The 21,966-nt window shown below is 36.9% G+C and overlaps 2 protein-coding genes across 3 annotated transcripts in view; both read left to right on the forward strand.

Moving 5' to 3' along the window:
- Positions 1-21,966, forward strand: part of WDPCP (WD repeat containing planar cell polarity effector) — a 331,844-nt gene that overhangs the window by 295,061 nt on the left and 14,817 nt on the right. The window lies entirely within an intron of this gene.
- Positions 983-20,131, forward strand: LOC308505724 (28 kDa heat- and acid-stable phosphoprotein-like; the record flags this gene model as incomplete). The annotated part of the gene is given in 4 exon segments (XM_081068417.1): positions 983-1,211; positions 18,207-18,286; positions 19,641-20,031; positions 20,034-20,131. Coding segments are annotated over 4 exon segments (798 nt in total).

Raw genomic sequence — 21,966 nt, forward strand, 5'->3', positions numbered from 1 at the left:
TGGAAGGATTGTGAATGAGCTACTGCAGCTCCAAAGTGAGAATAGTGGTGTAGACAAGAACAGCTAGGTAGCATCTATGCTAGCACTGACAGGTTTACAGTTTCTCCTTCAGGAATAGGTCCATACGCTTTTGCAACTATTCTCCAAAATACCCAGATCCCAAATAATTTCACAGTAACTCATAATAGCTATGACATTGTACCTGATTACTAGAATAAACTGTGTTTAGAATACCTGTATCTAAATGGTTTGGGTTCAGTACAGTGAGTCCTCCACCAAGGAGCAAGAGGTCTCAGCCCCAAGCCAGGCTCCCCAGCCCAGGATCTCAGTGCCAGGGAGAGAAGCCCCCATAACTTCTGGCTGTGAAAACCAGCTCAGACAGTGGCTGAGGGAGACACAGGGAAGCTACAGTCCCAGGTGCTCCTCTTAAAGAGCCTGGGCGCGGACTTGCTCACTGACAGACTCCCTCGCTCTGAGCTCCAGCACTGGGGCAGCAGCTCAAAAGGCACCAGGAACATACAGGGAGGAACTGAATTATCTAACTTCAAGGCAAGGACTGGAGGGGCAGCTTTCTCCTGGATAGAGGAGCTGGCCAGCATGCAGACAAAGAAGCCACCATATCTGAGTTTCCATCAACCTGGCTAACACTATTCATTTGCTCTGATTTCCTGAGACTCCACCCCAACCAATTTTCGGGCCCACCCAAGCCGCTTCCAGTGGCTTTTCTGTATAAACAGTTTGTCTTGGCTCATGCTGAGGACTTTCCTAAAACTTCTAAAAGGTTCAAAAAACCCAAACTAGCAGCATCTGGCTTCGGCATGTCCCCTACCTCTGGTTGAGCAGCCCTAAGCCTGGCACTAATGACAGCTGGCCTTCGTTAATAGCTTGGCCCCTTAGGCACCTCCCAACCCAGTGCAGGCAGCGGCCATCTGCAGATTGCTTTGTGGCTGCATGCAAGGTGGCGCCAGGCAGGGCACAGGCTATGGCTGAAGTTGACCTGCGATGGGGCCCCTCCAAGGAGGCCCCAGGCCAGCATGCCCAGTGGCTAGCTTCAGACCCAGCCAGATCATCACCCAGCCACTTCCGGGGACGACACACCCAAAGCTCACACTTTAGCCCTGCTAAAGCAAATCCTGCTCCGGAGACTCAGCCCCTTCATAACAACTCCTCCATTATAGTCACATCAGTTCCCACAACCAATCAGCCTGAGGGTCAGTCCCTCCCACTGATGTGCCAACAGCAACCAAGGCTCAACTACGAGAGGAGGGCACACACAGCCCCCACAGGGGACACAGCTGGAGCACCTGGCTCAGATACCCAGAAAGACTGCACCACTGAGCCCCAAAGCACAGCTACTACATAAGGCCACTCTACTGGACCAGGAGGCATGCCAGCCCTACCTGATACATAGAAACAAACACAAGGAGGCAGCCAAAATTGGGAGACAAGAAACAGGTCCCAAATGAGAAGAATAAAACTCCAGAACACAAAATGAAGACAAGCAATCTACTAGATGTGGAGTTCAAAACACTGGTTATAAGAATGTTCAGTGAGCTCAGGGAGATTTTCAACAACGAAATAAGAAACATAAAAATGGAGATAGAAATCAAGAATACAATAATTGAAAAGAAGAATACATTAGAGGGACTCTACAGATTAGATGAATCAAATCAGCTATTTGGAAGATAAAGAAGCAGAAAATATGCAATCAGAACAGAAAAAAATATCCAAAAAGATGAGGATAGTTTAAGGGACCTCTGGGACAACATCAAGCATACCAATATTCACATCATAGGGGTAGCAGAAGGAGAAGAGAGAGAGGAAGGAAATGAAACCCTGTTTGAAGAAATAATGATGGAAAATGTCCCTAATCTAGTGAAGGAAATAAATATACAAGCCCAGGAAGCACACAGAGTCCCAAACAAGATGAACCCAAAGAGGCCTACACAAAGACACATCACTATTAAAATACCAAGGGTTAAACACAAAGAGACAATCTTAAAAGCAGCAAGAGAAAAGCAGTTAGTGCCCTACAAGGGAACTTCCATAAGACTGTCAGCTGATTCTCAATGGAAACTTTGTAGGCAAAAGGGAATGGCATGAAATATTAAAAGTGATGAAAAACAAGCACCTACAACCAAGATTACCCTGTAAAGCTATCAATTAGAATCAAATGATAGATAAAGAACTTCCCAGACAAGAAGAAGCTAAAGGAGTTCATCAACACCAAACCAGAATTACAAAAAATCTTAGAGGGACTTTTCAAGATGAAAAAAATAAAGATCAAAAATATGAATAATAAAATGGCAATAACTACATATCTGTCAACAATTACTTTCAATGTAAATGGATCAAATGCTCCAATAAAAAGATAAGGTGGCTAAATTGATAAGAAAACAAGACCCTTACATATGCTGCCTACAAGAAACTCACTTCAGATCAAAAGAGATACACATACTGAAAGTAAAGGGATGGAAAAAGACATTTCATTAAAATGGAAACGAAAAAAAGTTGGGGTAGCAATACCTAAACCAGACAAAAATAGACTTTAAAACAAATGCTATAACAAGAGTCGAAAAAGAACTGAGTAATCCCACCTCTAAGTAATTATCTGAAGAAAACCAAACTCTACTTCAAGGTGACATGTGCGTCCATATGTTTATTGCAGCACTGTTTACAATGGTCAACTAGTGGAGGCAGCCTGGGTGTCTGCCAACGGATGAATGGATTAAGAGGAGGTAGTACATATATACAATGGAATATTGCTTGGCCAGGGAAGGGAATGGATTCTTTATATCTGCAGCGGCATGGTTGGACCTGGAGGGTATAGTGCTAAGGGGAGTGTCAGACAGAGAAAGATAGATGCACTGTGATTTCATTTATATGTGGAATCTAACGAACAAAATAAACAAATGACACAGAAACAAACTCAAAGATACAGAGAACGTTTTGATGGCTGCCAGATTGGGGCCGGGGGTGGATGAAAAAGGGGAAGGGGTTAAGGAGTACAAATTGGTTGTTACAAAGTAGTCATGGGGATGTAGGGTATAGCATAAGGAATATAGTCAGTAATATTGTAATTACTATGTATGGTGTCATAAGGGTACTAGATTTATCAGGGTGATAGATGGGAGGGGTTTGGGGGACAGGGTGAAAAAGGTGAAGGCCTTAAGAAGTACAAATTGGTAGTTACAAAATAGTCATGGGGATGTAAAGTAAAGCATAGGGACTATAGTCAATGATATGGTAATAAAGTATAAGTACCACGTGGGTACTAGACTAGTTAACAGGATCACTTCTTAAATTATTTAAATGTCTAACCACTATGTTGTACACCTGAAATTAATATAAAATAGTGAATTTCAACTGTAATTGAAAAAAATTACAAAAGGAAAAGGGTGAAGGGAAATAATCAAATTTCCAAGTATAAAATAAATAAGTCATGAGGATGTAATGTACAGCATGGGGAATATAGTCAATGTTACTGTGATAGCGTGGCACGAGGTCAGATGGTTTCTGGACTTCTCATGGTGATCATTTCTTTAAGTATATAAATTGAATAACATTTATGTGGTATACACCTAAAACTAATATAATATTGTATGTTAGCTCTATTTTAATAAAAACCTTTTAAAAATAAAATCATGCTGAGGTTGCTAATATCTACAGTAGGAATAAATCTTTTATCCATGAAATTGTGAAGAAAAAGAAAATTTTGCTAGTTTTGCTGTCGCACCTCAAACTGTAAAAGTTACACTATGTGCTAAGTGCTTAGTTAAGATGAAAAAGGCATTAAATTTGTGAATGGAAGACATGAACAGAAAACATGTTCTGATGGTAACATCGCGCCAGAAATCACAGAACCTATATGAAGACTTCAGCAAGGGGTCCCCTGCAACAAATACCACCGTGCCATTTATTGCAAGTAAGGCATGGTTACACAGATTCTGAAATAGGTTTAGACTGAAAAATATTAAAATTACTAGAGAGGCTGCATCTGCCTATAAAGAAGCTACTGCCACATTTCCAACAGTGTTGAAGAAGTTAATTAGGAACTATCCATGGTTTCAGGCATCCACAGGATCTTGGAACATATCCCTCATGGATACGCGGAGACTACTGTATTTTAATAATCTAGAACTATAATCCTAGTTAAATAATCACCAATTTGCTTTTTTCAAAAGTCATGGAGTTTAAAATACAATTATTTTAAAATCCAGATTTTAATTTTACTCTGCTAACAACCTACTTCAATATTCTACTTCCATTCTCAACTTTTCAAAGAAAGAAGTATTCCTTTATTCTCTCATAATTATTCTAACACAAACTACAACCAAATATTTTTCATGAGTTATGTAAGTTTATTAAAATGTTTATTTTTAACTTTATTAAAACAATCTTATTTAGTCAGTGACTTTCTTATTTCTGCTCTATCACAACTATTTACATAAAATGATAGTATTAAATTGTTTTCATACAACCTCCTGTTAGAAAAAAAAGTATGCCGTATTTAAATTTCCTTTACATATTTCTTAACTATACATTAATTTCAAGCCATAATCACCATACTATAACAGCTATCCTCATTTTTCATGCTCCATTTCAACATTCACATATACGTGTATAATTTTTTTGTTGTTGTTTTTTTTTTTTTTAAATTTATTTATTCATTAGTTTCAGGTGTACAAGACAAGGTAATACTTAGACGTTCATCATTTATATCCCTCACACTGTGAACCCCCCTCCTCCCATCTATCCCTCCGACCTCACACTGAACCATCACATTATATATATAAAATTATAGTTGGCATTCATTAATGTTTAGCTTCTGGTGTACAATGCCATGATCAGGTATCCACAGTATCCCTGGGGTGGTCTCCCAAATAGGACGCATGTCCATCGGATACCCAACAAAATCTTTACAACATTATTGAATACCTTCCCCAAATTAATTTTCAAAAAAACCCTGAGGCCATCTTGTGGTTACCAGCTCCTTCCAAATCCCTTCACCTTTCTCCTTATCCCCAACCTCCCCCCCCCACACCCATCTAACAACTCTCGGTTTTTTCTTTGTGTCCCCAAAACTGTTTCTGATTAGTTCATTCACATAGTCTTTTCTTTAGATTCCATATATAAGTGAGATCATATGGTACTTGTCTTTCTCTTTCTGACTTATTTCACTTAACATAATGTTCTCTAGATCCATCCATGTTGCTGCAAATGATAAGATTTCTTCCTTCTTTATGGCTGCGTAATACTCCATTGTATAAATGTACCACAGCTTCTTAATCCAGTCATCTACCGATGGGCATTTCGGTTGTTTCCATATCTTGGCTATTGTGTAAAGTGCTGCAATAAACATAGGAGTGCATACAGATTTTTGAATTGGAGTTTTGGATTTCTCTGGATAGATGCCTAGGAGTGGAATTACTGGATCATAGGGTAGTTCCATTTTCAGATTTCTGAGATACCTCCATACTGTTTTCCATAGTGGCTGCACCAATCTGCAATCCCACCAACAGTGCACTAGCGTTCCCTTTTCTCCACATCCACGCCAGCATTTGTTGTTTGTTGATTTATTGATGATAGCCATTTTGACTGGAGTGAGGTGGTATCTCATTGTGGTTTTTATTTGCATTTCTCTGATGGTTAGTGAGGTTGAGCATTTCTTCATATGTCTTCTTGCCTTCTGTATGTCCTTTTTAGAAAAATGTCTCCTCAAGTCCTCTGCCCATTTTTTAATTGGGTTGTTTGTTTTTTTGGAGTTGAGTTGAGTAAGTTTTTTATAGATTTGTGATATTAATCCCTTATCAGATATATCATTGGCAAATATCTTTTCCCATACAGTAGGATCCCTTTTTGTTTTATTGATGGTTTCCTTTGCTGTGAAAAAACTTTTTAGTTTGATGTAATCCCACATGTTTATTTTTTCTCTTACTTCCCTCGCGCGAGGGGATATGTCAGTGAAAATCTTACTCCGGGTAATGTCCATGAAGTTTCTTCCTATATTTTCTTCTAGATATTTTATGGTTTCAGATCTTACATTTAAGTCTTTAAGCCATTTTGAATTTGTTTTTGTATATGGTGTAAGGAGGTGGTCCAGCTTCATTTTCTTGCATGTGTCTGTCCAGGTTTCCCAACACCACTTATTGAACAGACTGTCTTTACCCCATCGTACATTCTTGCTTCCATTGTCGTAGATTAGATGGGCATATAGGCATGGATTTACGTCTGGACTCTCTATTCTGTTCCATTGATCTATGTGTCTATTTTTATGCCAGTACCATGCTGTTTTGATTACTGTAGCCTTGTAGTATAGTTTGAAATCAGGTATTGTTATACCTCCCACTTTGTTCTTATTTCTCAAGATTGCTGAGGCTATCCGGGGTCTTTTATGGTCCCATATAAATTTTAGGATTATATGTTCTATTTCTGTGAAAAACGTCGTTGGTAGTTTGATAGGAATTGCGTTGAATATGTATATTGCCTTAGGCAGTATGGACATTTTAACTATATTAATTCTTCCTATCCATGAACATGGAATGTGTTTCCATCTATTTATGTCTTCTTTCATTTCTTTCTTCAGTGTTGTATAATTTTCTGAGTACAGATCTTTTACATCTTTGGTTAGATTTATTCCCAGATATTTTATAGTCTTTGGAGCAATTGTAAATGGAATTTTTTTTTAATTTCTCCTTCTGCTATTTTATCATTGGTATATACAAATGCAACTGATTTCCGAATATTAATTTTATATCCTGCTACTTTACTAAATTCATCTATCAGTTCTAATAGTTTCTTGGTGGAGTCTTTAGGGTTCTCTATATATAGTATCATATCATCTGCATATAATGATAATTTTACTTCCTCCTTACCAATTTGGATGCCTTTTATTTCTTTCTCTTGTCTGATTGCTGTGGCTAGAACTTCCAGCACTATGTTGAATAGAAGTGGAGAAAGTGGGCAACCTTGTCTTGTTCCTGATCTTAGGGGGAATGGTTTTAGCTTTTCCCCATTGAGGATGATGTTAGCTGTGGGTTTGTCATATATGGCCTTTATTATGTTAAGATATGATCCCTCTATTCCCACTTTCTTAAGGGTTTTTATCATAAAAGGTTGCTGTATTTTATCAAATGCTTTTTCTGCATCTATTGATATGATCATGTGATTTTTATTTTCATTTTGTTAATGTGGTGTATCACATTAATTTACGTGTATAATTTTTATCTATTTCATTCAAAAACACATTCACAAACAAATGCAACAATGTTCTCCTAAGGATTAACTATTTTGTTTAAATGTGAAAAGTTTATCTGTACTTGTATGATGAGGAAATTAAGGTTTAAAGTAGGAAATTAAAGTTTAAAATAATGTAAAAACTTTTATATAAAAATAAAAAAATATATATGCTTACCAAGTTACTCCAATAAAGTGGGAAAAATCCAAACAATATTTAATGGCATTATTTCACCACATAAACCACCAGAGACACCTTATCCATGAATCCTTATGAAAGTCTGAGAAAAAGTATGTTTCTAAGATTTATTTAAATTTGGAGAAGTATATATCAAACAGTCAAGAAGTGCAGCATTGATCCTACATAAAATAACTTATCCATTGAGCTTTTTTAGGTGAATTGCAGCCATATTTCTGTGAGTTCAAGTGATGATCTCTATATGAGGGATTAATTTGAAACAAGACAGTGAAGTTTAATCCTTCAATATATCACAATCTGTTCTGCATACTAAGAGGATTTCAAATTTTAAAATTAACAGGAAGCAATGCAATAAATGTACATACAACAAGAATGATTTTCCTAAAATATTAGGTTTTAATGTCTATGTAATAACATGAATGGACTTTTTAATGTTAAAAATGTCCAAAAATATCTATGTAACATGAACTTCTTTATTTATAAATGCCAAATAAATGTCACATTTAATTTTTTTCATATTTAATTGTTCTTAGGTAGAATTAACATCTTCATTTGATGACATTTTATATAAAGTAAAAAATGAAATCTTAAATACAGAGATTCATTTGGGGGGGTTCTATCTAGACGTCAGTATGTTCTCATTTTGTGATCATTTAATGAAGTTGCCACTGTCAACAGAGATGTGCTCACGTAATTCACGAGTGAAAATCACTGTCAGACTAAAAAGAAGATCACTTGCTTTAGTCTAATTATCACATTATACATAAAAAAATAAAATTAATCCTGATGTATACCAGAGATGCCAATAATTTCTTCTTTGAAAACCTGCCCTGCTCATTACCCTGAAAGGGACAGATCTCTTGTGCCATTTGATCTTGTCCCTTCACTCCCAACCCAACCTCCAGAACACAACTGACTGAAGCAATTTTTTACTTTCTCCTGGGGACTTGTAATTAGAACATGGATACTTAATTGTGGGAAGAAGAACCAGAAGACATGTAGACTGTAGGTCTTAGGCTATCATTTTGAGATGGTCATGATAAGGCCAGTCACAAGTGAATATGTGGGCAAGACTGTCAGTCTCCTGAATTAGAAGAGAGAAGCAAACGTGCAGAGAAATGTCAACAAGCCAGCTGGTTCCAGAGAGCTATTTCTTCCAGGCTGCCTGCAAATAAATGAAAAGAAATGCACTTTCATAATATCAACTCTCCCCACACTTGAAACTTTTTGAATGGCTTCCTGGTTTTACAACCAAATATTATTTGATATGAAAATGATTCACAAAATATTTGATACACAGTTTTACAAAATAATTGAGGACTTCCCAAAGCATGATACAATGAAGAAACAAATTCTTTCAATTTCCTTTACAATATCTGAAAAATGCTGATTTTTCAAATGTGAGAAGCATGAGAGAAATGGCACCATTAAATAGATATTGCCGTCTATCTCTCAGCAGTTATCAGTGAGGCACTCAAACTGTAACTTCTTCATCCCAGAAGACACTTTTTATTCTTAGTCTTACTGGATGATAAATGTCAAGATTTAATTTGAGGACCTAACTATCTCTGCCACTTTAGTGCAATTTTATTTTTTAAATCAATCTTAGATTATTTTACTCTCTTATCATTTGAACATACAATAGTCCCCTCTTATCTGCGGTTTCACTTTCCACAGTTTCAGTTACCTGCAGTCAATCTTAGTCCAAAAATATTAAATGAAAAATTCCAGAAAGAAACAATAAGTTTTAAACTGCACACTGTTCTGAGTAGTGTGATGTATCTTGCGCCATCCCACTGCATCCCACCTAGAGTGTGAACTATCCTTTCGTCTAGTGTTTCCATGCTGTATACGCTGTCAGCCTGTCAGTCACTTAGTAACCAGCTCGGTTATCAGATCAGCTGTCGTGGTATCCCAGTGCTTGTGTTCAAGTAATCCTTATTTTACTTAATAATGGCCCCAAAGCACAAGACTAGTGATGCCAGCAATTTGGATACGCCAAAAAGAAGTAATAAAGTGCTTCCTTTAAGTAAAGAGATGAGTACAATACAATAAGATATTTTGAAAGAGACCACATTCACATAACTTTTGTTACAGTATATTGTTATAATGGTTCTATTAGTTATTGTTGTTAATCTCTTTCTGTATCTAATTTATAAATTAAACTTTATCATAGGTATGTATGTAAAAAACAGTATATACAGGTTTTGGTACAATCTGTGGTTTCAGGCATTCACTAAGGGTCTTGGAACATATCCCCCACAAATAAGAAGGTACTACTGTATTTACTGAAAGGAATATTGAAAGTTTCATCTAGAAGTGAATTTTCCCATATCTCCTTTCACTTCCACCAGTTTTTGCATCATCCATTTTAAAGCTCTGCTGTTAGGTGCATAGATATTTAGTACTGATGAGTCTTCTTGGCCCTTTATCATTATGTAATATGCCTGGTAATTTTCCTTGCTCTGAAGTCTACTTTGTCTGATATTAATATGTCCACTCCCAATATTTTATTAGTGTTTGCATGATATATCTTTTTCTATCCCTTTAACGTGCCTATATCATTACATTTAAAGTGGGTTTCTTAAAAAGAGTATAATAGTCTTTTTTAAATTATGATTGAATCTGACAATTGCTGTCTTTGTTGTAGTTAGACAATTTTAACTGGTGTATTTAGACCATTTATATTTAATATAAATATTCATGTGTTTGGGTTTAAGACTACCATTTTATTATTTTCTGTTTGTCCCTCTATTTTCATTCCTGTTTCCCCTTTCTTGCATTCTTCTGGATTATTTGAGGTTGTGTTTTTTTAGCATTTCACTTTATTGTGCTTTTTATTATATCTCTGTATATTTCTTCATTGTATCATTGTATTTTTTTTAGTGGTTGCTCTAGGGATTACACTAAACTTAACTTTTCATAGTCTACTTAGAATCACTATTTTAACAATACAAGTGGAATGTAGAAACACTAACATCATATAGATCCCTTTACCCTCACCCTTTTTGTTGTACTTGTCATATATTACATCAACATACACTGAAACCCCATTTGATAGTGTGTTTTTTTTAATTCCAACTGTCGAACATATACCGTGTTTCCCCGAAAATAAAACCTAGCCAGACCATCAGCTCTAATGCATCTTTTGGAGCAGAAATTAATATAAGACCCGTTTTGCTCCAAAAGACGCGTTAGAGCTGATGGTCTGGCTAGGTCTTATTTTCGGGGAAACACGGTAATCAAAGTTACAATAGTTCAAAAGTTCTCATCCCCTTATTAGAAACCAGTTATCTTTATTTGGGTAGCTTTAAAACCATGAATACACCTAGTTGTTTGTAATCCATACCCTACTTCCTATGGGTGTGAGATATATCACAATTTGAGAATGAATTTTTGGATCATCTATAATTCCAACTATCATATATCTGAATCCTGGCATTACAGCTAATTATCCTGCCAAAAATAATGATGCAAAAACTGGCAGAGATACTGATTTGTCTGTCAAGAAATCTTTTTAAAATAATATAACATTTTAAATTTCCTAGTCAGCACTTAAAACTTTCAAATGTTTCTAAGCAGAATATATTGCTTAACATGGACTATAATTTAGTAACAGCAAATGGCTAATTTTTATTATGCCTTCACAACTGGTAAGCCAAGAAAAATATAAGAATACATTTAATAGTCTAATAAGATATTAAAATTCATGTATAAGATGTATTTTATTTAGTAAATTTTAAATTTTAAATAATTTGTTTCGATAATGCACGTATTGTAATAGTTATACAAATTGCTTGCTTTGCCTACGATCACCAATCTGAAAATCATATCTGCAGATTATAGGGGCCTGTAACAATTTTCAACAAATTAAACACTTTGACTTTGGTCATGCTTTGAGACTGTCTGAAGTAACTCCATAGCGGAGAATTTATACTTCAAAAAAATAAACATTCAGATAAAAATCACAGCTCATTTGCTCTGAACAAAATGTTTTATCCAGCTCTTCTCAGCCATTTGTACAACAGAATTGATCTTTCTCATGCATCACTGATTTGATCATCTCATATTCCACAGACAAGTAGGGAACCCTCAATTACAAAATGCTTTTTTAATAGTAATAGTAAAGATAGTCAAATTTTGGAATAGTTTAATGTTATCTATAATCCTGCTACCCTAAAAACAGGTAGCTTTTCCTTTTTAAGTATCCACTCACTTTATATACAAGGCCATTTATGAAAAGCAGGTACCTTAAGAGGAAGATTATTTTTAAATACATTGAGCTATGCAGCCAAAGGGAAGAAATCACATTCAAATAAATATAAGTCAGAGAACTGGTTCAGCACATCTTCGATGGAAAGATACAAATATGGTGAAACTCCAGAATGACTTGCTTTAGCAATGATTTAATTATATTTTGAAACAAATCATGAGCTGCAATGTTAACAGTTTTAACAATATTCAACTTCATCAAAAATCTTTCAGATAATTTTCAAATGAAATGATACGCTGTCTCCCTATCATTGCATTTTGCTTTAAAATAGTATTGCGAAATGGGCAGTAAGCAAGGAGCAATATCACCGAAATAAGGCAAGCCATGTGTTAACTGTAGAAGTTGGATGATAGGTACATAAGGGTTCACTATATTTTTCCATTTTAGTTTATTTCCAAAATTTTTCAAAATGAAAAAACTGATTACCAAAAAATAATGTAAGCGTATCCAAACTGAAGCAGAAAAAAATCAGGCTTATGTTTCATATATGTTAATTCAAGAATCACCACCTTGAAATTACTCAAAAAAGGACTGACTATATTGTCACTCAGATATCTATCTACTATTTACTAGGGTCACTGTCCAATGATAATACACTGAGGGATTCTTCAAACTATTTGCTGCATATGTCATAAAACCTCTGTAGAAATGAGGAAGAGACTATTCATTCATTCATTCACTCAACAAGTACTTATTAAGCACTTGTTATGTCAGCCCTCTTCTAGGCACAGGGGGGTGCATCAGTAAATAAAACAGACAGAAATCTCTATGGAGTTTACATTCTAATGTGGAGAGGTCAGATAATAAATATAATAAATTATGTAATATTTTGGAAGGTGGTAAGTTCTATGCAAAAAAAAACAGCAAGGTAAGAGATTATCAAGGTGGGGGTATGGCAATTTTAAGTAGGGTGATCAGGGTCTGCTTCATTGAAAAGATAACATTTGAGCAAAGACGTGGAGTAGAAAAGAACATGAGGCCTATGGATATCTAGACAAATGTTCTAGAATACAGAACAGCCAATGCATTGGGCCTGAAACAAAGGTATGCCTGATATATATTTTTTAAAAACAGCATGATTGCCATAGTGGCTGGAGTATAATGATCAGGAAGAAAATTAGTAGAAGGGAGGTTAGAGAGAGACAACAGGGGAAAGAGGTATGGATAGGAATTAAGTACAGCTTTGTTGGCCCCTGTAAAAACTAGGTTTACCATGAATGAAACAGAATGCCAAATGAAGGATTTTGAGTGAAGAACTACACGATTAGTCCTTTTCTGGCCCGCTTTGACTCTGGGGTTCTACTCCAGCAGTGACCCAAATGGTTGCTTTCTTATTATCACACATGGTCTGATAAGTCAACTCCCTGTCACATGGTGACTGTAGTAGATGGTCTCCAACTCATGTTTATTATTTTTAGAAAAGATCTTCACCCCTTACAATCCCCTACTTAGGGATGGGATGTACAGTGTCACCTCTAAAAGATGACCTGCTCAATTAGAAAATTTTGTTTCTTCTTTTAACAAGTAGAAATAATCTGCAGTAAGATTGCTTTGTAGATTATGGAAAATGGCAAAATAATTGGTTTGGTATCAGATTAACCATGATTTAAAATCTAAGCTCAAGAACTTAATAGCTGAAGATCTTGGACAAGTTATTTAACTTCTCTTAGTCTCAATTCTTATAACTTAGTCTCAATTCTTATAATTTGTAAAAGGAAAATAAAAATATATAAACTTATAGGAGGATTAAGTAAATTAAAAGAATCTATCCCAGTGCTTAGACCATAATGAGCATTTAATAAATGTTAGATCCATTGCCTTGCAGCCCTAAGAGTACTTTCCATGTTGCCCTGCATACTTGAGAACTCAATCCTCATAGCCCAAGAGCAGGCAAAAAAAAAAAAAAGTCACACTAGCTTAAGTGAGAATGATTTACTGTTTACACATTAATACACATAAATAGTTGAGGCTGCTGTGTAGCAGCACTTTAATAAGATATCTATGCTCTGGGCTCCCAGCCTTCTGCTGAGAACCAGGGGAAGGTAGGATTAGAACTACTGTTCCCAGGGGAAAGTGCGGTACCCCCTCACCCTTCCTGTGGGTCCCATGGTATGATACTAGGTCTGTATATTCTATTAAAATGAACTGTCCATCCCCTTTATAAATTACATTTGACAGGAATTAAACCAATACTATAAACAGAAAGAAAAAAGGTTACCTACATATTAAAGAGACTATATATACAGACATATATAGATATATATATTTTAAATGTAATGCTTTCATTTTGAAGAGAGAGCTTTGAGATTAAGTTTCCCAAGATAGATAGCTTTCTAGACATAGGATCAACATGGTTAGTATAAACATATATGTCTTTCATTAAAATTCTCAAAAAATAAACAAAGTTTCTTTTTTTAAAAGAGACATTCGTTGGAACTTTCCTACAGGGGAAGAAAAAAATCCAAAATTTTCCCCTTCTTATTTGGAAGTGAATACTTATATATCAATATTGAAAGACATATTGTAAAATCATTTGACTATATTTTAGTTGCCAGACCTTGGATTTTATAGATATGCAGGAATTTTTATAGTAACCAGCATTTGCTTCTTATTCCTCCTTACTTTGTACCTTAGTTAACCTGGGAGAAAATAGGCAGATTGCATGAAACTGAATGTTCATGTACTTGCCTTTATAAGTGATAAATGATACCTTCATCTTCCCTTCTTTTTTTTTTTTTGAAATTTATTCTTTAAATTTTATATGTAGCCACTAAATATCAGTAGTCTGCCGTTTACTTGGTAAATTGGCAAATTAAGCAAAATCCTCCTGGCTCTCCTTAAAGTGGAGGAATTTGTTGCTGAGGGGATGCAAAGGCTGCTAAAAAGGGCAATGTTCACTACAAATTCCCAGGTGCCTCTGTGTAATCATAAACTGTCCACGAAAGGGACCGACCACTTGTCCCTTTCGTCCAGGGGAAGGTACAGAAATCACTTCCTTGATATGTAAGACGGGGTTCTGGGTTATCTGGCCTGATGGAACATCATGCCTGGGCTTCATCTCCAGGGTTGGCCTAACCAGAGTCCAGGTTTTTGAAGATTCTTTCAACCACCTATCTTCCTGTTATTCACATTGTATCCTTTTGGACTCCTCTGCTGATTTCCCTTAAGAAAGCAAAGATGCCCCAACCTTTTTATGATGACAGAAGGAGTGAGCCATTTAATTAAATGTGCTTGTATTTTCCTTTCTGGCCAGAGCATCTCCCCTTAAAACGGGTGATGATCCCTGACAAATGCATTTAGGATAATTTAATCTCGTGCTCTGCTTTGCAGATCCTGGAGTAGCAGGTCCTGTGTCATTAACATTTAGTGGACCTGCCTACTTTTTATCCTAAGAGAGACAAGCTCTTACTTTCCTGAACCCAGAAGAAAGGAGCCTGGGACCAATAACTTGAAGTGTTCACGTAGTGGTTTACCTGCATGTGGTCCTGATGAACTTCAAGGACTTTTTTCATCATATTATTGGGTTATGTCACTCATGGTCAAAGTTTGACAGTAGCAAAGGGGTTTTCTCCACTTAGAAAAAGAAAAGGAAGTTTTGCTATACTTGGGTCATTAGGAAATATGATTTCTAGTTTGGAGACTGATGCTTTAAAAATAAAAGCACTTTTGGAAATATTTATTGTTTTTATCTGCAGCTCCTTATTGACAAACATTCCAAATAATTCAGTGAGGGGAATGACACACTACTTGTCTTGGATAAATTCACCAGGCTGATGCTTCTGGGTACCGGGCACAGAGTTGCCAGTCACTGATTCTTTTTCATTTTCTTCCAGCAAATTTGTATTTGACTATGGTAACCTACTCTTTGCGTTGGTGTCAAAGTTCTCCATAAAGTCAGCCACATTTTCCCTCAGAGATTAACAGTGTAAAAACATTTCCCCGTACCAAGGTAAGTAAGGTCTTATCAGCAGTATATGGAAAAATAGTTTTTATTTTTTTCATCACGTTCAGTCCAGTTAGAAAAGAAACCAATCACTGTTAACTGGGATCATCTGAAGTATTTCTTGACTATCCTTTCTCAACTCTCTGGAATGACTGATGTGCTGTTAAACATACCAATCAAAGGGCTGGCATATATTCCAGCTAATGGAGGTGGGGGCATTTTAGACGGGGAGCTAGAGTGGACCCAAGTCTTTTTTGTTATCCAATCATGTTGCTTCTCTCTGTTACTGATTAAAGTTGAGGTGTTCCAGATATTGGGATAAAGACTGGAATATTATTTCTTTTATCATATTCATTATTTTCTCTAGTACTTTGGTATTACCACAGATTTCCTGCCAGATAAGCAGTTTGAAATCAGTAATTCTGCCTACTATGTGTGATAATGCATCGCTCCTTTGCAATAAATTTCTGGGCTTCACTCAGGCAAGAAGTAACAGTTTCTACATATTCTGTTTAGTTGTATTCTTTCTGTACTTTAGTGCATGCATTTCATTCTCTTTGACTTTTTCATCTGATCTTCAACTTTATTTCAGATTTCTCCAAAAATTTTAACTTTTCTTCGTTCATGTTGGTATCTTTTTAGAGATATGTTCATATATTTTACATTGAGTTCTCTCTGCCCCAATTTGCATATAATCTCTTTATGAGTTTTTTTCCACTATTAACAAAAGGAAAATTTTTAACAATACACACCAGTTTGGTCAACACAGGAGACCTGGTATTGACCTATTTCACCAATTTGGCCACTCTATCTTCCTGCCACCTAAAGGTTGATTTATCAAAATCAATTGTGTTTTACATAATTTTTTGTTAAATTTTCCTAAGTTTATTAAATTTTACCATCCAGGATTCAGTTGCTCCATAATATTCTCATGGAATAGAAGTGCTCACATGTGGCAAGGCATATGCAACTCTAAAAATTCTCTAGGTAAACCAGGACTGCCTACATCCCACTATAAATACAGCATATCATAATCATTCATGTTTTTATCTTCAAAGTGCAACCCACAGACTCTAATATGCCTAAAGGGGCTCTATGTTTTAAAAACCCAATTCAGCAATTTCACAAGGACTCCACAATGGAATGGTTTTGGAAAACACATTAAAGCCTATGAAGTCATGCAGTTCAGGGAAAAAAACAAAACAAAACAATTTTGCTTTGACCGTAGAATATCTTCTCCCTCATGGGTATTCTATTAACATGTCAAAAACCATTTTATCACAAAACATAGTTTGAGGAATGCTGATTTCATTCGAAAATTAAAATCATTTTCAACATTATTTTCAATGGGGCAATATCCCCTAGGAAAAAGGAATTTTTAAAATTTGGTGGAAATTTTAAAAATTTTAAAATATTTTTGGAAATTTGTGGGAGCATTTTGGTTATAATTATTTGGATGGGTGAGATGCAACTGATATTTAGTGGGCAAGAAGCAAGTGGGCATATGTAGAGAAGTTCCATAGAACAAAGAATTGTGTCACAATTTCCAAACTCCTGATAGTCATACAAAGGAAAAACTTATTTATAATTATATAAGCCTAGAATCTAACTCCATATTACATATAAACACAATGTATTCTTGCATGGTATTGATTTGGGATTAATTTTTCAGGAATGCAAAATTTGGAACGTTTTTAAGAGTAGTTCACCATTTCAGAAAATCACACTGCTAAAAGAAGCACTACTCATTATATCTTAAACATATTACAACACACTTCTATCAGTTTACATATATAGCTGTCTATTTCACAGTGATTTTGTTACAAGTGCAAGCATCTGACTACTTCCTCAGGATTTCCAGTGTCGTCATGCCTGAGTGCATATATATATATATATATATATATATATATATATATAGAGAGAGAGAGAGAGAGAGAGAGAGAGAGAGAGAGAGTATATATTAGAAATATCTCATGTTTCATTATGTCAGTTTCCTTTATTGCTTATTATGATTTCAAACATTATATCGTCTTTTTAAATTAGATTTGTAAACAGGTTATCCTGTCTATAAATTTTATTTCAGTATAATAAAGTGGATATTACAAAGCACTTATTTTCAAACGGAGGGTGTTCAGTCTGATGAGATTGAGAACCACTGATCTATAAGCTTTGGTTCCCTAAAGATGAGCATTTGAATTAGGAATAACCTATGATTGACCAAAAACATGATTGAACTAAACCACAAAGTGGTGTGGTTAAGGTAAATATTGTGAAGTATGGTATGTTTAAAATATAATAATCAATAAGCCTTTATTATGTGTCTAGCACTTGATTACACTGAAGCACAAAGAGGTATAACACAGGCCTGTCTGTCTTCATGGAACTTACGGGCTTGTGAAGGACAAAAAGCCCCAGGCAAAACAATTAAAAAACTAAATGCCAGTTACCTTCTAAACATTTGTGAAAGAAATGTTCATAATTAGGCAATCGTCTTACGAGGCTGGGGTGGTCAGGAAAGGCTTAGGATAAGGCAGATCTTCTATTGTACATTTCAGAATTAACTGGACAGCATGATCAAGGTGTGCTTACCATGAAAGAGGAGACCAACTTAACTGTCAAGGGAAGAGGGAGAGGAGTAAAGTCAGAACCTGGAAAGACCAGCGAGAAGAGTGGAACTAGATAATGAAAAGCCTTCAAAGGCACAGGATCCTGAATTTAAAGTAACAGATAAAATGAAGCCCCTACAGACTCCTAGCGAGAGTAATAAAAATTAAGACTGATAGTAATATATAGGAAAGACAGACTTATGAAAAGACAGGCACATACTCATATAAATGACCTCAGGAAGTTGAAAAAGAGAGTGTGACATACAAAGATGGATTAAGTTTTAGATTTGATGAAATTGAGATGATCAGTTTGAACAGCTTTAAAAGTCAACAAAGAGGTTACAGCCGAATCTCTCATCACCAGAATGAATGAGCTCACAGAGATAATGATTATAGAAGGTTAGAAGTAGAAGATATGGCCTTGGGCAACACCCACAGATCAGAGGACCAAAAGAGGAACCAGCACAGCAGCCAAGACAAGATAAATACTGCTTTACATACAAATGCTAAAACTATGGAAAGCTTTATTCTTGCCAGGTAGATGATAAAACAAAAAAATATAAACATTATTTTTTTAAGATTTTAAGAAAGGTTCTAGATCAAAGAGTCATGATAGTTTACTAATATAACATAAATCCCTAAACTTTTAGGTTGATATCAAAGATTATAGCCCTGTATATAAGTAGCATCCTTATAGTATGCGTATACATCCTTCCACGAAGAAAGCTTTTCTAAAATACAAGACTAAGAAATGCGCAACTGAAATCATCTGAAGCTGGTCAAATTGGGTGAGCGGGGGAGGAGAGAATCAAGAAGTGTGGAGACTGCGGACCATGGGGGCGCAGGACGCAGACCTAGATTGGTGCTCCGAGCTCGCTGCATCCCGGAACTACCACAGCTGTGGGAGAGGAAACAACTCAGACTGCTAGGGCTCCTCTTATGGCCCACAGTCCCGCCTGAGGGATCAGCACGTCATAAGACTGAACCCAGCACTCACAGCAGAGATGTTTAAGTGAGGGTGTTAATTTGAAGACACACAGGTTGCAAGTCTTGAGAAACACCAATATTTAATACAGCAGAAAAGAGGGAGTCACAAAGGAGACTAAGAAGAAGGGAGAATGAAAACCATAAGAATAGAGTATCATAAAAACCAAGGGAAAATATTTTTCATAGAAGAGAAAATGACTACTAGTGTCAAATATTATAGAGCGATTAACTATGATTAAGACTAAAAATTGTCCCTTTGGATCACAAACATGTAAGTTACTAGTGACTTTGGCAAAAGCAGGGTGGAAGCTTCATTGCAGTGAATTAAAAAGTGAATGAAGGCAGCCCCGGTGCCTAAAGGAGGAAGAAAGGAAGGCCAAAATGTGACGCTGGCAGTACAAGAGCCCAGAGGAGATCAACACACAGCTCCAGGCTGAAAGGGAGAAGGCCTGGGAAGAAGAGGAACAAGGAGAAGAAGGTGGAGGTGGGGCTGCAGGGGACCCCAAAAAGGAGAAGAAATCACTAGACTCAGATGAGAGTGAAGATGAAGATTATCAGCAAAAGTGCAAGGGTGTGGAAGGGTTTGTCAACATCGAGAACCTCAACCAGGTGGCACAGACAACCAAAAACTTCACACGACTGGACCTGGATGGGTCCAAGAGACTCTCAAGGAGACAACAAGAAGAATTCGAGAAGCAGAAAGCAAAAGATGGTTACATGAAAATGCATTTAGCTGGGAAAATAGGGCAAGCCAAGGTTGATCTTGCCCACCTGGCAATCATCCGGAAATAGTAGGAGGAGCTGCCAAACAGAAAGAAGAAAGGAAAGTAAAAGATGACGCGACCTTACCAGGAAAAAGAATGCAGTTGCTCTCCCTGAATAAGTAATACGGACTGAGGGAGGAGATACCAGGGAACTGGGCCATGAGGCCAGGGTAGCTGCCATGTCTCGCCCACTCTGTGCCCTGGCGCAGCTGCAGCAGCCACTCAAGACAGCCTTGGGCCTCCTCTTCATCTTGACACAAAAATCGTTTGGGGGGATAGATGGTGGCGGGCTGGGGTGGGGCAGCTGCTATCTTTGAGACAGAAAGATGCAGGACAGCATTTCATATATAACCATTTGAATGTTTTTGCTGTTTTGAGAATTCAGAATCCTTGTTGGAGGTACCTGGGAGGTGGGGTAAGAAGATCTTGTCCAATAGATTGCACAGTAGGGGACAATTCTGCTGGGGGCAGCTGCTGGCAAGTTTGCGAGAACCAGCCCATCCATGTTGCCTGGGTGCTCACTCAGAGAGGCTGTCACCTGGGATCCTGTGCCCCTTGGTCCCTCAAGGGTCATGGCTCATCCCTGGCCAGTCCCCTGCATCTGAAGCCTCCCCTCTGCTCTTCCCTGCTCCATTCCCACCATTCTGGCCAGGGCCCATTCTTACCTCTACCCATCAATCATTTCAAGAAATCTGTTTACTGTGCAGAACCCAGACAAAACATGCTCCACAAATCCAACTAGTATATTTGGCAGATTAAACTTGACATTATCATTTTTTAAAAAAGTAAACAGAGGTGAGAATGTAGAAATAATGAATGGACAATTTTTTAAGAAGCTCAACTATTAAACAGAGGAACACCTAGTGGTAGGTATAAGAGGACAAGTCAAGGGGCGGACGGGTAGCTCAGTTGGTTAGAGCACAAGCTCTGGGCAACGAGGCTGCTGGATTGATTCCCACATGGGCCAGTGAGCTGTGCCCTTTGCAACTAGAATGAAGTCAACGAGCTGCCGCTCAGCTCCCGGGCAGCCAGATGGCTCAGTTGGTTGGAGCACAGGCTCTCAACCACAAGGTTGCAATTCGACTCCTTGACTCTCACAAGGGATGGTGGGCAGCGCCCCCTGCAACTAACAATGGCAACTGGGCTTGGAACTGAGCTGTGTCCTCCACAACTAAGATTAAAAGGACAACAACTTGACTTGGAAAAAGTCCTGGAAGTACACACTGTTCCCCCAATAAAGTCCCGTTCCCCTTCCCCAGTAAAATCTTTAAGAAAAAAAAAGAGGACAAGTCAAAAGGAGATTTTTTTTTTTTTAGATGGCAGAAATTAGAGCATGTTTGAGTATCTGTTGGGATGATGCCAATAGGGAAGGAGAAAGAAACTGAAGAGGCCAAAAGGAGGTCCCTATGGAAGCAGAAGGGAATGATACAGAACACAAAAACAGATTTTCCTCAGATAGAAAAGAATCACCATGCCTACCACTGGACAGGAGTAAAAGAATGGCTGTGAGTATGGGTTAGAATAGAAACACACATATAGACATATAAAGTATATGTAGATATACAAAGTCTGACAATTAAGTTCATGAACTTGTTGCAATGATATTGCTAACCTTTTTGGGTATTAGAGGGATTATTCATTATGAATTTGTACCAATTGGACTAACAGTTAACCAAGTTTACTATTTGGAAGTGCTGAAAAGGCTGCGTGAAAAAGTTAGACGGCCTGAACTTTTCGCCAACAATTCATGGCTCTTGCATCATGACAATGCACCAGCTCACAAGGCACTGTCTGTGAGGGAGTTTTTAGCCAGAAAACAAATAACTGTATTGGAACACCCTCCCTACTCACCTGATCTGGCCCCCAGTGACTTCTTTCTTTACTTGGAGATAAAGGAAATATTGAAAGGAAGACATTTTGATGACATTCAGGACATCAAGGGTAATACAACGACAGCT

This window comes from Rhinolophus hipposideros (genome assembly GCF_964194185.1).
Source record: "Rhinolophus hipposideros genome assembly, chromosome: 12".
Lineage (NCBI taxonomy): Eukaryota > Metazoa > Chordata > Mammalia > Chiroptera > Rhinolophidae > Rhinolophus > Rhinolophus hipposideros.